Source organism: Cyanistes caeruleus, chromosome Z (assembly GCF_971803275.1).
Source record: "Cyanistes caeruleus chromosome Z, bCyaCae1.hap1.1, whole genome shotgun sequence".
In the NCBI taxonomy this organism is placed as follows: domain Eukaryota; kingdom Metazoa; phylum Chordata; class Aves; order Passeriformes; family Paridae; genus Cyanistes; species Cyanistes caeruleus.
This window is the reverse complement of record NC_141732.1, coordinates 44,332,492-44,350,023: the sequence shown is the minus strand read 5'-3', so window position 1 is coordinate 44,350,023 and position 17,532 is coordinate 44,332,492. Positions and strand designations below refer to the sequence as shown.

The window sequence follows — 17,532 nt, the reverse complement described above, 5'->3', positions numbered from 1 at the left end:
CTTTTATAGCAAGTTTACATATTACAACATCAGGAAAAAATTGGTCAGATAGAAATTATCTTGGTTTGTGTTTTTAAAGTACAATTCTAATCCAAAGAGTGTTGCTATGGGAAAAACACCGTTGTGAAATAATATATTTGAAAGGAGCAAAATTAATCTTCAATACAAATCATTTACTTCTTCCTAGGGTTCAAGTAAGCAAGGGGAAAATAGCAGTATTTTTAATGAAGGTGTTGAATCATTTGACATATTTTCAAAAGAAAGCATGTAAAGAGCAATGATTTTGCAGCCACTTAATACTTATGTATCTTACTGCAATTATTTTGAATCGCTGGACTTTCAGCTGCTGGAAGAGTTTTTTCCACTTGTGAACACTTCTGCTGAAAACTGAACTTAAGGTACACAGCCCTTTATCTTCTCATTTCTGACCATGAACAGACTTGAGAAATTTTATACATCTACTTAACCATGTATGGACTGGTATGATACATTTTCTCTCAAGTTTCCAGAGGGAAAACTTTTCCTCAAAATGTAACAGTACTAGATCATCAGCGTTTATTCTTCAGTAACTGCCATAAGCAGCAACCAGAAATGTGATGATTACTGTTCACACTTGGCCTGCTACTGCCATAGAACAGCATCTTGAAATGGCAAGCACACTGAAATGGCAAGAGCTGGTTATCAATGCACCTCCACCAAAAACATGCTAGTCCCTGAAAAGAGGAAAACAGAAACAATTTTAGGAATTGAATGCCTGTAACTGGAAAAGATAACATAAACTGACTGTAGAGGAGTGAAGAAAGAAAAGTGTGATATTGCTAATATTATATTTATTGTTGTTATTATCATAATCATTATTATTATTTCATGCCAGAAAGAAGAAGATTCAATATTAATTTATTTACTGCTGAATTATTAAAATTGTGTTTTCACTATCAGACAAAGAATTAAAGCACAGTCAGAAGAAGGAACAAAAATGTGACTTGTAAGGTCTAGATGCATCTCTGAGAAAGCAAGGCTAAGGGAAAAAAAAGAGGCAGTATTTAAGCAATCAAAAATGAAGGAACAGACAAGAAGCCTCAGCTGAAGGAAGAACCATAAGGAGATACATTCCATATGCAGCAGAGAAAGGCACAGCCAAAGTCATATGCTGACAGCTTGACTTTAACAGGAAAAGGAGAGAAGGATTATCTGGACTTTATGAACACTGCCAACAGGTTGACATTACCCACACTAGGGAATGGAGGAAAAGCGCAAAAAGAGAGAGAGAGCAGCAAGAAGATGAAGAGAACCATTTCAGTTTGTTTGATTTAATAAGCAAAAATACCCATAAGAATAAGGACCTGTGCTACAGAAAACAAGCATTTTATCACAGAGATAATTACTATCCAGTCTTCCTATCCACCTGCTCTTTTTGAGGTAGAAGAGAAAAATCAGCTGCCATTTTCCCCATTCTTTAACCTAGGTGTTTAAAACTTGAATTTTTAAAATAATATCAGTTACAGGGAACCAGCAAAAACCATTCAGACTCTTTATTTCACCTTCCCATAGGAAAAGTATTAATATCTTCTTTTCTTAAAGCTCAAGGTTCAGGAACATTGATACACACTATCAATTAGTTTCTGACCTCTACAGGAAATTCAGTCTAGAAAAATATAACCAAAACATGAAAATACATTTCTTCCTTACAAATTGATTATTTTGGCCAAGTAATTCTGCCATATTATTTTTTCGTGGCTGCCTCCTCTATTATTTTTTCGTGGCTGCCTCCTCTGTTCTGTATCAGTGCAGTGAAGATGCTTATTTAGACAAGGGTGTCTCAAGATACAAAAAAATTGTGGTGAGGTGACAAAAGTCCTTTCAAGGCAAAAAAGTGCATGAAGCTCCTGGAAAACGTTCTATATCTCACAGGAGCCACTTTTCTACTGCACAGGATCAAAATTATGATTTGCAGTTTGGAGATACAAGCTGTGCTGCATTGTGCTATTGATTTTCCAGTTGCCTTTTATTATTACTTCAACTCCACCTCTGGTGTTCAGCTAGTGTCCAAATATGCCAGACCACAAAGAATGTAAAAATTTTTAGCAAAGATGAAAGAAAAATGAAAGGAGGGTAAAAGTGAAAAGATTATACTTACATTTTAAACTGGTGACTCTCCTTTTAGCTTGTTCCTTTTATACAGGCAGCTTTGTGTAAGGATATACGTATTTTTAATATTTTTTTTTCCCCTGGGCTTCAGCACCAGATACACTAATATATTAAGTTACTTATCACCTACATTGTTTCTTTTTACTGAAACACATGTTCATCTTCAACCATGGATTGGGTAAGTTTTTAAGCACACGTGCCTTTATTTACTAGCAATCAAAATATGAATTGCAATGTCAATCACAACACAAAGTAAACAGGCAGTTGAAAATTAAAGGCAAGATTATGGTCTGTAGGACAGAGAATTTTCAGATTTTGATCATTAATCAGATAACATGAGAGTGGGGAAAAATAATAATTCATCATTAATAAGCTTTAACCAACAGTAAAGCTGTTCAGCTGCAGCTTAGTATACACTGGACAAAATCCTGTACAGACCAGCTTTGTGAGTATTTTCATTTAAAAATAGCAAGAAAGAACAACAGAGTTCATGAATTGGTAGCAATAAAGCAGTTTTGCAATAGGTGTGCGCTTTTTCTTTATCAGAGACAAAGAAATTAATGTTGAGCAAATACCAAGTTTCAGAAACATATCAAAATCCATTAAGGAAATTAATTTCTTAATTTTTAATGAAAACTCCCAACACCCTAGTAATCTTCTAGCAGCACACCTGTTCCTGTTTCCTTTTCAGCCTTGGAAGGAGCTAAGAGCACATTCTTTGGAACTATTAATGTGTAAAAACAAAAACCAAACACACACAAACAAACTCCAACAAACACACAGAAAATAAATACATTACAGCAACATTAATCAAACACATGCAATTACAACAGAGATGGCTTTAACCCACAGGCTTAGCTTAATTAGAGAGTCTTCTCATGTACAATTCTCACCAAGGGTACCCCTTGTAACTGGACAATTAGAGGCTCAAGCATGAAGTCCGGAATACAAGTCCTAGTGAGCAGTTTCTAGAATGTGTCAGCAGAAGATAGAAAATAATTCTTCCTAACCTGCATCTCCTTCCTTATCTCATCTTACTGTTTTGAACCGCTGTAGTATCAATCCAGCAGCTCAAGGCGCTTGCTGGTTACGCTTCTGACATCGCTTACAGGATAAATATAAATTCACTAAATCTCCTGCCTTCTGTCTACATAATCCCTTAACCTCTCCCTTTCCACAGCTACGACTCTCTGCCTTCTTTTCATCTCTGGCCTCTCCACTTCTTTCATTCTGCCTTCTCTTTTCATGCTGCTTTCCCTCTCCCATTTATTTGCTTTAACTCATTGACATTCAGCATACCTTCACAGTGAGACTTGTGGTCACTACTCTTTTACTTCACAGCCTGCTTCAGCATGTTGTTTTGGCTTTTACATTTTACTGAGGGATGAGAATTTTAAATAGTGTTCTCTAGTTAGCAGATTTTTATTAAATTTAGCATGTGCCTGCAAGACACAGACCGAGCAGATAATATTAAGCAAGTAGGCAACTTTTCAGTGATCAATGTGATCACTGAAATCAACTAGATGAACAATGAAATCAACTAGACAGAACAGTGCATGTCACATTTAAAAGAAAATTGGGAAAAAAAAACAAGAGTCAAGCAAGTAAATTATTAGCTGAAGTACAGGCAGCAGTATTCAAACTGCACAGACGCTGCTCCCAAAATTAGATTAGTAAAGCACAAGACCATTCTACACTATTGAACCATCAGTAGCAGAAGAAAGTGAGCTTTCTCATATTTTGTCACCTTCATTTTGAATTCTGAAAAAAAGTTAAAAGGTATCACAGATCTGATTCCTAAACCAGATTTTAAAAATAACGTCCTTTCATTGCTCAAAATCTGGACACACATAGAAATTCAAGTTTTTTCTTTTAAGCAACAATCAAATAACTATTAAGAAACAATTAAAAAGTAAAGACCAGTATTGTAGCAAATTGATATATTTGGGAATATCAAAACAGATTTTTGTACAGGAAAGCACATACAAAGCAAAACATGTGTAGTTAAAAAGGCCCCATTATAACACGATTTTACATATGGGCCGAAGCACAAGAAGACCCAGTCATGCAGTATTTCTACAAACACAGACAGCAAAGTTCATACCATTTTCAATTACAAGCTCCAAATGAGAGAAAACTTCAGTCATGCCAAACTCATCTCCAGTTGTACACACCTGGACCTGAACAACTTAAGGAGCAAAGAAAACCTGAATAAGGACTGACCAAGTGGCATGGGTTAAACCAAGATTTGGTCTGGGCTATTGTTACTAAAAGGCTAAATTGCTGCATTAATTTATTGCTTGAAGTCTGCAAAAATGGAAGTTTTACCTATTATGTCATTGACTCAGAAGAGAAGCATCTCATTAATACCTCCAGAAAGGACGTCTTCTTGCTGCTCTAGACTCATTTCCAATAGTTTTGAAGACCTACTTCCCCCACTGCCCTCTTTCAAACCTTGGTTCTGTGTTTTATCAGGCAGGCTGCACAAGCAGGTCACCTCTTTCTCTGGAAAAATGGAAACAGACAGTGGCCACTGGCCCTTCAGGCTGTTTTTCATAACCTCACAATTTTAACTGTGCCACAGCAGCTTCAACCTCCTGCTGCTGTAAGACTGTCTGACTACAGGCCACAGAGAGCCTTCACAAACAAAAATCATGGAAAAATAAACACCACCACAAGAATTAGTTAGGTGTCCCTTGAGCCCCCAACCCCTTCATGTGTCTGTCACCACTTCATCTATTTTGCAGTCACAAAGTCTCTCAGATGAGGAGGATGATGCACTGAATCTTGACCTTTGAGCTGCAAACCTAGCCTTGAGCAACTTGGTGACCTACATGGCAGCTGCACAACTCGATAACTAGTTGGCTGGAGTCTGAAAATGCATGAATCACTTCTGATTCTCCCCACACCGCTCCATATGCTGTCACTAGACTATTTGCTAAAAAAAAAAAGTAATTTCCAAAAGCAGAGTTTATTAGCTTGGTGGCTTGATGAAACACTGTTTTGAAAGAACTTAAATAATAAAAAGAAAAATGTATTTTCTTTTCCTACCTAAATACTGAAATTTGCACAAGAAGGAAAAAAAAAAAATAAACAGATATGAATATGCACCTTTTAAATATATCTGCTCCTGCTTATTTTTTCTAAAACTACCTCCCAGTGTTTTAGATGAGTAACATACAATTCTGGTTGCGTATTTTGTAGGGCCAAAGATTTACAGTGCATCTGTGCATCTGAAAATCAGCATACACCTCTGCCCACAGGCCCTGTGATACTAATCTAATGTGTACAAGCCAACTGCTGGAAAGATAGGTTTCAAAAAAGTAGGATTTGGTAAAACTTGGTGTGCTAAACTGCAGCAATTTATATCTACACAACCCACCATCCACTCTAGCTACATATCTCCCCTCCCTTTTCCCTGAAAACGCACAGCTAGAATTTCAGTTGTCACATTCCTTACTGCATCCTGTGTCCCTAGGAGACTCTGATGGCATTTCTCAGTGTGGTAGAATTAGGCTTTCTTATCCTCTTAATGACCAAAACACAGCTGTCCAACATTTTCCAGCTGGCACAACCTTGGCATCTCTGCTATTAACCCAGCAGCACATCATCTGGGCTATTTTGCCCCAGTGAGCAAGCATCAATGTGCACATAGAAATCTAACAGTCAAGTGGGTGCTTCTTTCATTAAAAAAAGTTTAGTCTTGCTAAGGCTCCTAGCCAGTTTTGTCCACATTATGAAGTTCAAACACAGGTCTGACAAAGAGACTAAAGACAAAAAGTTGAGTGGTTTGGGATCCATTAGTCTAGTGTCTTAAAAGCAATGCCACACAGGAGGATAGAGAAACAACCTGAGCTATTCCCACATTTTAAATGTTTTTGTCAGTGTGCAGACACAGGGAAACAAGTTCTAAACGAGATTACAACAGAATTCCATCCCCAGAATTATCTTTAGAACTCTAATAGGTAGAACATTATCAACAGATTTTTCTCCTGCCTGCAGAATAAGCCACAACAACGCAATACCATACAACTGGTTCTGAGCTCATTGCCTCACCTTGCCCAACATAACACCTAAAGTAGCTCCTTTTTTCTACCCTGTAGGTATTGAAGAGAATACTCTTAGTACGTGTAAATCTGTTGAATACTCAAACCTAAAGAGCTGTCATAACACCGTCTCAGATTCTGACCTTAAATTTACGATTGTTTAAAAAGACTAATTCTTAAAGGCGCCAAATAAGTTATGCAAACTTGCATTAAGCTCCAAGAAAAGACTCTGAAGGCCATGCTGCTTCTTACCCAGTAAATCTTATAACCATGCTCTTCATTAATAAGAGCACTAGAATGATACATGTACAAAATGCTTGTAGTAATTTCCTTTTACTTCCAGGTTACATGCTGTTCAAGAGTAACTAGTACACAATTGCCGGCTGGGAGAGGAGTGTGTGTAGAGCAGCCCTGCAGAAAGGGATCTGGGGGTGCTGGTCTGCAGCAGCTCAGGGTGAATCAGCAGTGTGTGCCCGGGCAGCCAGGAGGGCAAACCCCATCCCGGGCTGCATCAGACACAGCATCACCAGCTGTGACTGGGATCATCCTGCTGGATTCAGCCCTGCTGCGGCCTCACCCTGAGTCCTGTGTGCAGTGCTGGGCCCCACAGCCTGAGGAGGGTGGGAAGGGCCCTGAATGGTCCAGAGGAGGACAACAGAGCTGGTGGAAGGGCTGGAAGGCACATCCTGTGAGGAGCGGCTGAGGGCTCTGGGTTTGTCTGGTCTGGAGAGAAGGAGGCTCAGGGGTGACCTCATTGCTTGGTACAGCCCCCTGAGGAGGGGACCTGGAGAGGGAATGCTGGCCTTTTCCTGACATCCAGCAACAGAGTATGTGGGAATGGTTCAAAGCTGTATCAAGGGAGGATCAGACTGGACATCAGGAAACATTTCTTACCAAAAGGGTGGTCAAACACTGGAACAGGCTTCATGGAATTGATGCCTCAAACCTGCCAGTGCCTTAAAAAGAGACACTTGGGCAACGCCCTCTGTAACAGGCTTTATGTTCTGGTCAGCCCTGAAGCAGTCAGACAGTTGGACCAGGTGATTGTTTTAGGTCTTTTTTAACTGGAATTATCTTACTCTATTCTGATGTTAAATAGCTCTGCTGGAACTAATAAAAACCATAGTTTGGTCCGAGCAAAAATGGAACTTGAATTTCACGGTACTTGGAGTTTTTTTCAGCCATTATGGTCCTAGTATAAGCTTACCAACTCAATTCAAAGCTGTAATTCTTTCTGTCAGAGAGACAGAAATACCAACTATGAGTGACAAACAACTTCCTAAAAGACCACCCACATCTTCTGATCTGGATGCCAAGTTCATCTCTATAATTCTGCAAATGCTATGGAAATTTCAGAGGGTAACTTGATTTTAATACTTGCACAGGTAAATCTGTAAGAATCTGTAAATCTTCCATAGTGTAACCAGAGTTATGGTTCCTGTTAGAGCACCAGAAATACCCTTGCTTTCACACATTACAAACATTGCTGCTCCATCAGAAAATCACAGACTCCTCATTGTTCCCATCTTTATCCTTATTACTTGAAGGACTAAAAAGAGGGACTAAGTAATTAGGAAGAAGGACTACGGCGAAGCTGTTTTTTTTTCCCCAGCCACACAGAAACTACTACCACTGAAAACCCTGCTCCAAGTTCTCTTTTGTCTTGGATGAAGAGGGGGCAGAGCTTCATTTCGAACTCTGCCCGCTATCTCGGTAACGGCGGTTCCCGGCACCGCACGCCGCGGGCCTTGCTTCCAAGGCAGGGTTTTCCCGGTACTGGAAAGCGAGTCCTCCCCCACATGGGCTCCGCAGCCTGCGGTGCCGTCCGGGGCGCCCCGTTACCGCCTCGCGGGACGGGAAAGTCGCCGCCGGGATTTCCCTCCTCTCCCGGGCCACCGCGACCCAGAGCGCTCCTCCCGCCCGCGGGGACGCTGTGCCAGGGGTGCCGGAGCCCGACGGATCCCGTGGCTCCAGCAGCGGCCGGGCGGGCTCCACGCCGTGCAGTGCAAAGCCGTGGCGCAGCACCGGGAGGCGGCGGAGCAGCCGCGGCTGCCGCGCCGCAGGTGCGCGGAGCCCCCGCCGCGAACGGGGCGTGCGGGGAGCGGAGCTCCCGCCGCGGCCGAGCCCAGCCCAGCCCAGCCCAGCCCAGCCCAGCCCAGCCCAGCCCAGCCCAGCCGAGCCGCCGCCCGGGCCCTGCGACCCGCGAGCCGCCGCCCGCACCCGGCCCCCCGGGCCGCCCCGCCGCCGCCGCCCCTTTCCGCGCCGGCACCTGGATGTGGCAGAAGATCTCGGAGTCGTCCAGCAGCCGCACGGTGCATTTCATCTCCGCGCTCAGCGACCTGATGCTGGAGCTCCGGAACCGGATCATCCCGGCAGCCCGCCCGCCGCTGCCGCCCCGCAGGCAGCCGCAGGGGGCCAGCCTGCAGCGGCGCCCGGCCGAGCACGGCGCGGCACGGCGCGGCACAGCGCTGCACGGCGCGGCACGGCGCGACACGGCAAGGAGCGGCGGCAGCGCCACCCCTCAGCCCCGCGGCGCCCCGCCGCCGCCCGCCATCCGCCCGCCCGCCGCGGCTCGGGCCGCCGCTGCGTCAGGATGCGCTCCGCTGGCCGGCCTCAGCATCCTCCTGCGCCCGCCCCCGGCATGGCACGGCACGGCACGGCGCGCCCCGCGGGGACACCTCTCCGCCCTCACCTGCTCCTCCCGCCTCTCCGCCCCGCCGGTCCCGGCTGGGCTCCCTGCGCGGCTCCGTTTCGTCGGGCTGGCAGCGCCGAGAGGGGAATGGTCAGCGCGATTTTTTGCCTTCCCCGCCGCCACGGGCGTGCCCCGCATGGTTTTGAGTGCACCTGAGCGACTGGTACTCGCTTGGGAATGCCCGATGCCCTGCGAACGGGGGGCATCCCCCGGGCTGCCGGCGGGGAGTGGAGTCCCCACGCTGCCTGGCCGCCCTTGGCGGGAGTCTCCGGCGTATCCCAACACAGTCCGAGGCAGGAGGAGAAGCCTGTGGAACACATATATGGAGTCATATAAAGAAACCTAACCAAAGATGTGTGTACCCTAATGAAACAGAGGAAAACAGAATGCAAGTTACTGTTAGAGTGCAAGCCTTGGAAACTTGTTTCCTTGGGGAAAAAATGACCTATTACAGAGCAGCAGTCACACCCCATTTGTTGTCTAAGTGGGAAAGAACAAAAAGCATCCAGTGGTTTCACTATTATGTTCTCCATCACAAAAGGGTGTACACATTTGTGTAAAACCTTGCTGTCAGAAAGCAAGTACCAGACTTAACCAGCCTTGAAACAGGGATCAGCACTGTGTTAAAAATGAGCACTTTCCTTGGAAATATGAAAGGAAAAAGAGCCAGGGCAATATGGGACATGACTGGAAGTTTACAAATACAAAAGAAGCACTGACAGTCACACAGAATGTGCATTTTAGTTATTTTGCATAGTTTTCTGTGATTACCTGTACACATCCATATTTTGAAAATAGTTTTCTGTGAATGTGTTGTTCTTTTGAAAATCCCATGTAAATGCCTAAAGTGCTGTAAGCTCTTCCTTTGGCTTTCTGCTGGACTGCTAACAGCAGGAAATTCAGGCAACCATAAACAAATGAGAAATACATAATGCTCATTCCATCAGCTAATAAATATGCAAAGCCCTTTAATGTGGAACATAAAAGAAAAGCTATATATATGTGCTTCTCAGAAATGATAAATGCTTTCAATTGCATAGTGAATAGTGAAGCAAACCAGTGAGTATTTAAAATAGATTATTCACCTCAGCAGCCACAGTCAGCCCACAAGTTATGGAAGAAGGTCCTTATCAGCTGAGACACCAGATGTGGCCACCCACTCCTTAATAATAAAATAACACTTTATGTATTACAGTTCTGTAACATGGGAACTCAATAGCAGGATTTAAGCCCACATGCAGATTGACTCTCAGGTGACACAGATTTTCCTGCTTCTCACAGAGAAGGAATCTTTTCTTTCTAAGCCAAGTATTTTAAGCTTTCCTTCAGTCTCTGCAGCACACACTTCACCCAAAAGGGAAATTATAAGAGGGACCTGAGCCAATGATGAAGATTTAGTGAGTAGGTCACAGTCTACCACTGTCTGAAAGGGGGTTTTGCTTTACCTCCAGGACCACATGGAGAGGGATGAGCTTTCCACGAGTTTTCAGTTACAGCAACAGTGATGACTGCAGGAAATCTGCATCCCCAAACTGTTGCACAGCAAGTGTGAACTAGTGTGTACCGACAGCAGCACAGCTGCCTGAGCACAGAGCTCAGCAGAATTTTACTTGTGTGTTGTAAAAACAGGTCACTCTTGTCTTTTTGGTCACTTTATTTGCATTTTTAATACTTCATACCACGCAGACTTGAGGTCCCTGAGAACTCTGTGAGACAAGTAACTCATTTCTGTGTTTCAGATACTGAAGCAATCGTTTTTACTGCACAAAATGTGGCAGCCATCTAACAGGAAGACAGGACAGGACACCAGATAAATGAAACATTCAAAAGCAAATACTCCACCCAAAGAGAAAAAAACAAAGTACAACCAAAATACCTAACCAAGCAATGAAAGTTTTTTGGTTGAAAACCAAAAACTCTTCCCAGCTGCAGCTTCACAAAGTAAATCCATCAGATGAATTTTGCATCACATATAAGGATTACCACCCCTTCCTTATTCAAAAAGCATTCTAGAGTTGGGGTTTTTTTCCCCCTTATAAAAAGAAGGCTCTTAAAGGTCTCTAAGCATTGTAAATTATGCAGAAAAAACCCACAAACTTACCTCAACACATATCACAGTGCACCCTTTTTTTGCTGGATCTTGGAGGAGGCCAAACAGTCCTTATGCAGCTAGCGTTGGGAAAGATCACCTGAAAAGTCAGGTACTTGAGGAACTGGCACTAAACAGTATAGCAGATAAAAGAAAACACAAGGTAACAGATAGATAGATTTAGTTCAGTTATCAGAAAATGCTGAGCTGATGGAGTATATAAAAAATTATGCTGCTTGAACTTGAACAGAATACACTTCTGGCTCAGGGGAACATTATTTGCTGTTGCTGCTGCTGCCGAGACCATGGCATGTTATTGAGGGGTTTTTTTGAGCACTCACCTGGCTTTGTAGTGCAGACGTGGGAGACATTCTAACAGGAGATCATAATATTGGGTAATGCCAACTGCAAGAACTGGTTGGTGGTGGGCAGACACATGCTCGAAATGCATTTTAGATTTATCAGTCTCAGAACCAATCAGTGCAATTGCCACATTCCCATTCTTTCTTCATCTGACTGGTCACGGAATGACTTTGCTTTGGGATGAGTACATGTAGATGGCCTGAAGGACAGTAGCCTACTTACCTAGGAGGTGTTGCCAGATACAAAGTTATATTTAGGCACAGCAGGGAGCACTAATGAGCTGGAGTAGTACTTTGATATCTGGATGATTCTGCACAGAGCCAAATTACAGAATATAATAGTCAAGGATTTTCCCTTCAGTAGCTGATAATAATAGCAACTTTAGTTCTTTCAGTTAATATTTATCATTTAACCAAATATATAAACATTTTATTTGGATTTGTTCGGGTTTTTTCCAAATACTCGAAGATCAATCCAAAAATAGAACTGTCATGGCTGTAAACACTGCCTGCCATGGGCCAGCCACCGAGTTACAGCATGGATAGGCCAAATACACACACCACTGTTCCCAGAGGGGTGCTCTGCGTGACTCACTAACCTCCTTCCCCAAGGCCCAGACCTCCCCATTGCCTCGGCCGTGGGTCCCTCATGGGGCTCTCACAGCCAGGTCATTAGCACACACAGCAATTAGCCATTGCTCAGAGATCATGGTGCCATAAGTAAATGATGACTTATTTGTGAAGTCTGTGACAGTTTAGATTTTACTCAGTTCCCTTCTACAATAGGATTAGGAACTCCAACACTAAAATATTTCAGCTGAAGACAGATGGTCTGGGCATTAGGCTTCTCCAGAATATATCCTAAAGAATGGGAGGTGGGGGCTGAGCCGGCAATGGCTCAGGGAGTAGGTTCCTGTAGTAACAAAAGTGTGAGTTTTGCTGTCAAAGGCACAGAGTCCACAGGAAAGCTGGCTTCCTAGGTGTCTTAGAGATCCTGTTACACTGCAGAAGGTTTGAATGACCTCTGAAGGACCTGACTGACAAGGCAAACAAATCACTCATACCAAGGCCACAATTTTTTTTCATACACTTTGTTATCTTCAAGGGGATTACCTTTGAGACACGCACTGTATAATTGTAAAATATATCTGGTAACTAAGCTGACATTAGCAGTGAGGTAATTGAAGGGCTGGGCATACCAGGCAGCATGCAAAATCTGAAAACAAATAAGAGATACCACACATATGAGACCACTTTTGTTCCTGTCTTAAGTGGTTATCTAAAAAATCACTTCAGAGCAAAAAAACCAATTTTTAAAAAATAGGGGGTTTGCATCTTGAAATAAAAGGTTTCTTACATGTAAATATTACACCAGGAACTTGAAAACTGCACATAAAATATTAATGCATATATATATAAAACCCTAAGAGTATTACACTATACATAAATTACAAAGAAAAAGATATTTAAATAGCAAAAGTTCTACTGTTCACTGGGGGCAGAGTTGAGTCAGAAGGTGAACCTTGAATTCACAGAGGGTTTCTACTTTCTTTTGCATTACAAAATCAGTACAAAAACCATCACATACTTGTTGCATGAATGAGAAAGCAACAAGATACATAAAATATTACATTATTTGACAGCAGTATAAAAACATTCAGGATTTTTATGCTTGTACTGCAAAGAGAGCTGTCACTCCCTAAAATCCACTTAAAAATGTAGGGCTATCTGTGACTATTTGGCCACAACTGCACTGGTAAGAAAGACATAGACTGTTACTGAAATCTGCAGGTCTCTATCACAACCTGCATGGCACTGATGGTTCTGCTGGCCTCCACATTCCTTGGGTACACTTGTGCACCCCAACCACAGCTTACAGGGGGGGAACCAGTGAGTCAGAAGTAGGAATGTTCTTCCACTGCTTAAGTTTAGCAATCAGATCTAGAACAAAGTACAAGAAGAACATTACAGTACTCTCTTCCAGCAGAGAAGGACAGGTTGAATTTACTGTACAAACTTCTCAGCAAATTTCCTGCATCTGGAAGCTCAAACTCCAATCAGCAGTTGTCTGAGTTAAAATGGATTGCACAATACCGCACTTGAAATTTGCTGATGGGAGAAAACTTTACATTGATTTTAATCTACATAGTACAACTGCCAAAAAGGCAAATGTCAGCTTTCAGCCTTTGGTTTGGAGTGTACAAAGTCAGTGAGATGATTCTTGTGATTCACTGGGTCCTGGGACTTGCCAAGATTTTCTTATCAGTAGGATCAAGATGGTTCTTTGGTATGCTCTTCTCTCTTCAGAGAATATGTAGCCAGTTATTCTAATCTAATTCTAATCAAGTGAGTCTAATATCCTTTTCTGGAGTACACAGGCAGGCAGTGTACTCTCTCAGTTTCCCATGCTGTATCTCCAAGAAGAGTCTCTCCTCTGAGGACCAAGTTTGTTCCCAAAAACTTCTTTCACTACAGGTTCTCTCTAGCTGCTTTCACAGAATCCATCCATACTCTTACAGGCTTGCTAACAGCCCCAGAGAAATCCTGCAGCTACCCCTGCATGTGACACAACCAGGGGTTTCAGAGGTCTACAGTTAATGCAGTACCTAGAAGAACCTGATTGTCTCACACTGAATGCAGAGTGGCTGCCTCATCCATATATCTCCTTAGTCTGTGATGAATTAAAACAAAATGACCATACCAATGACTTGGTAATCCAGTAAAAAGGTGCTCTCTACCTCTTGATCAAGCCACAAATCAGAGCTCTGTTCTCCTGATTGTATTTATGCATAGACACAGAATATAGAGATCTGACCAACAAAAAAAGTTTGGTTTTTAAGCAGGTAGTGATATATTTGCAGGCAGTGTTGGCAACTGGAGAAAAGAGGTATTGACTATCTGTAGCTTGAACAGTTCTTCCTAAATAAATTAGTAAGGAGGCTCCAATTCAAATACAGTCTAATGTTACAACAAGTAACCACATTTTTTCAACATTATTATTGCAGGTAGGATTAAATTTGATCCTTACTGTGACAATAGCAGTTATCATAAAATATATAAAAACTACATGAGCATCAGCTAGCTGGTGGCCAGTCCAGCAAAATATTCAGAGCCAGGCTTTGAAGAGCTCTTGCATCCCATAAGCCCTGCTTAAGGAGTGCACAGAGAAACAGTCCCCACCACACACCTTTCTGTGTATCCCTCTATACTTTTCTTGTTACTGTGTGGAATTTGGATGTTCATGGACAGAATTCTCTTGCAGTAACATCCTGTTTCCATGGCTGCTGCACATGCACTTTGAAAGAGCTCCAAATGCGTAGACCAGTTTTGGCTGGTTTTATAGTTTCTTTTCTTCTTTTGGGGTTATTCTGACTTATTATTCCCATCATATTATTTGAATACCACATCATTTATCTGCAGTGGTAGTTGTCTAACTTCAAATGTGTTTACACTACTTTTCACCCAGGAATGATCTTCAAAAGTGACATCTATATGAGGAATCATATTTTACACCATTTCTAATTAGCATAAATCAAGGCTAAGTCCAGCAAAATAAAACTTCTGCTTTGCAAAATTATGTCAGGTTTCTAGTGCATTTTGTGAGCAAAGTTAGTATTACAGGAAAAACATGTGATATACAACCTGTATTTCGAGTTTGTTCATCTTGTCAGCATCTAATCTGTATCCAGAATCTGTTATTAAAGTAATAAGCACCATGATTTTTAAATAATTATACGCAAAAATATTCATTTTCTGATACAGCTTTCTTTACAGCTCCTGGGTTCTGTCACTAATTCCTTTCCAAATTACTGTATGGACTGTTGCTTTTTATTGGTCTGGCTCTTTTAATTATGTAAAAGCTAATACGGGCAGGATTTAAAGTTGCAATTAACTTTGTTGTTGAAACTCCTTGCACATGAGGGACTCTGTGGTGCAAGAGCTAAGTGTGTTCATAAGTGATTGCAAAATGGAGGCTTGGCTACCCATGGAAGAAATGTGGACTAACTACATGGAAAAAATTCATCAGAGACACTAAGACAGCATACTTCAAAAGCCTTCAATAGTAACTACTCAGAAAGAGTAATCTTATTACCTACTTGTGGAAGCAGAATTTTAAGATACATATTCTCCCTGACACTTTCCAGAGCCAGCGGGTGGCTACATCTTACTAATGCTTTGAGTGCTTCCAAAATTAATGATTCTACATCAGTGCATACTATTGGTGTCATAAGTGATGTTGAAATATAGACTGCATAACTTTTGCATCCTGGGTCTTACAAGGAAAATAAAAGATGAGAAGATAAAATAACAAATCTGTTGCAAAAGCCTGTATTTCCAATGGAAGCCAGAATCTTTTAAATTATCTGTCCTGTAGAAGCAACTTTAATTCTCACATGGACTGGAATAGAAGCAGTAAAGCTCTCCTACATGCTCTTTTCAGCTTTCCCTGAATTCTTTTTGAAGAGACTAAAGAAAAGAAAATAGTTGCTCTGTAACTCAGTGGTCTTCTTTATTTCCAGTCTGTCCCTACAGTAATACTGAAATTACTCCAGACTGCACATGACTGTGGCCTGCAAGCAGTAGCTGTGCACTACCTCTGCTAGCAGCCTTCCACACCAAGGCAGAAAAATCCATGTATTTTCCTGACTATGTTCCAAGTGTCTGACATAATGCCTTGCCTCACACTGTCACTTTTGAATCAAACTGATGCGGCTCTAGTTGTTACTCTGTACTGAAACTACTGTAATGTTCACATTTTTTTATACTCTCAACATGGCAGATAAATAAAATTTATTTTATAAACTGTTTCAGGCAATTTTGCTTTTTTAAGTACTTCTCTGGAGTATTTGTGCTAATCCACTGTTTTTGGTCACATCACATGAGGAAATTTTTTATGTGGTAAAATACCATGATTTCTTATACACAATTACATTTGGTATGACTTTCGTGTAAACCTGGGGTTGGTATTGAAAGACTTAACTAGGATTACACTGATAAAACCAATAAAATGAAGAAGTTTTTAAAATCTATGGAACAGCCATGTTCCAACTGGTTCCAAAAAACCCAACTAATTTACCATTTATCTACATTAGTTTTATTTAATGTCAATCAGCTAGCCATTATAAGCAAATCCTAGTATTTCCTTTGCTGTTGTTAGGAAAATTGAAATAATTTAAAAGTAACTTCTCTGTTTAGAGCTATATGTATTTAAACTTTAGATAAATGTTTTCTTAGGCTTCCCTGTACAGAAATTAGTAAGCTAGGAATTCTTCTGGTTGTAGTATGGTATGAAGTTCTGTATTCCTCTTCTACCTATACCTAGGCTCAGATGATTTTGTCATTCTTTCAGCTTTGCAACCAAACTGAGAACATACTTGTGTCACAAGAAACAGAGAAAAGCTGCTCCCACTCCCTTTTACTGATTTGTTTGTTTGTTTGTTTGTTCGTGTTTGTACTGCAAACTGGAAAAATAAGAAGAATTATTTACAATGCTCCTTTTTTATTTTGTGAATATCATAGCCTAAAGCTCTGAGCTTCAGTATAAAAAAAAAGGGATGAGGTAATATATACAAATATTTAATGTGATTTTAAAAACATTTAACAGCTTTAGTTTGATTTACTAATCCCAAACGTCTGAGAGGCTGACTCATTTATCAAATTGATTATTTTTTTTCTCAGGCAAATCCTGTTGGGTGTAGAAAGCCATTATGCACTGAATTCTCCTCAGAAAGGACTTTAGACAATGTATTGACTGACTTTGCATAGCATAAAACAAATTCTGAAAATTGTTGGTTAAGTTCCAATCAACATAGCTGTAATTTGATGATTATTTACTTCACAACGAGGACTAACTGTGACCAACAGAACACAGCAGTATAGCTTCTTTCAGCTACTCTCCTCAGAGTGAACATACTGTATTAACACTCTCCACCTTGTATTTACTATCAATGCACATTCAGGATTTGATTTGAACCCCTATGACTCCATAAATGTGGGCCTTAGCTCCTTGAAAAACAATCTTACGTTCTTAAGATTCAGAAAGCTCAGATTACCCAATGTATCTGAGCCCCCACTTATATAAGGAGCAGATATCCATGATAATGGATGCCCCTGGCAAGCTTTAAGAGGCCTGTGTAGTTTTACAGTAGCTCACCAGTATACTGCGATGAGTTTCCATTAGGAATTACCATTGGG

At 41.5% G+C, this 17,532-nt stretch overlaps 1 protein-coding gene across 2 annotated transcripts in view; it reads right to left on the bottom strand.

The window, feature by feature from the left end:
• The window catches only part of FRMD3 (FERM domain containing 3), a 137,528-nt gene extending 128,856 nt beyond the window's left edge, over positions 1-8,672 (bottom strand). For both annotated transcript variants that reach the window (XM_086868912.1, XM_086868913.1), the window contains exon 1: positions 8,464-8,672. In XM_086868912.1, the coding sequence (XP_086725038.1) occupies positions 8,464-8,562 (99 nt within the window). In that variant the 5' untranslated portion in view covers positions 8,563-8,672. The remainder of the gene's footprint in view (positions 1-8,463) is intronic.
• Positions 8,673-17,532: the final 8,860 nt, after the last annotated feature.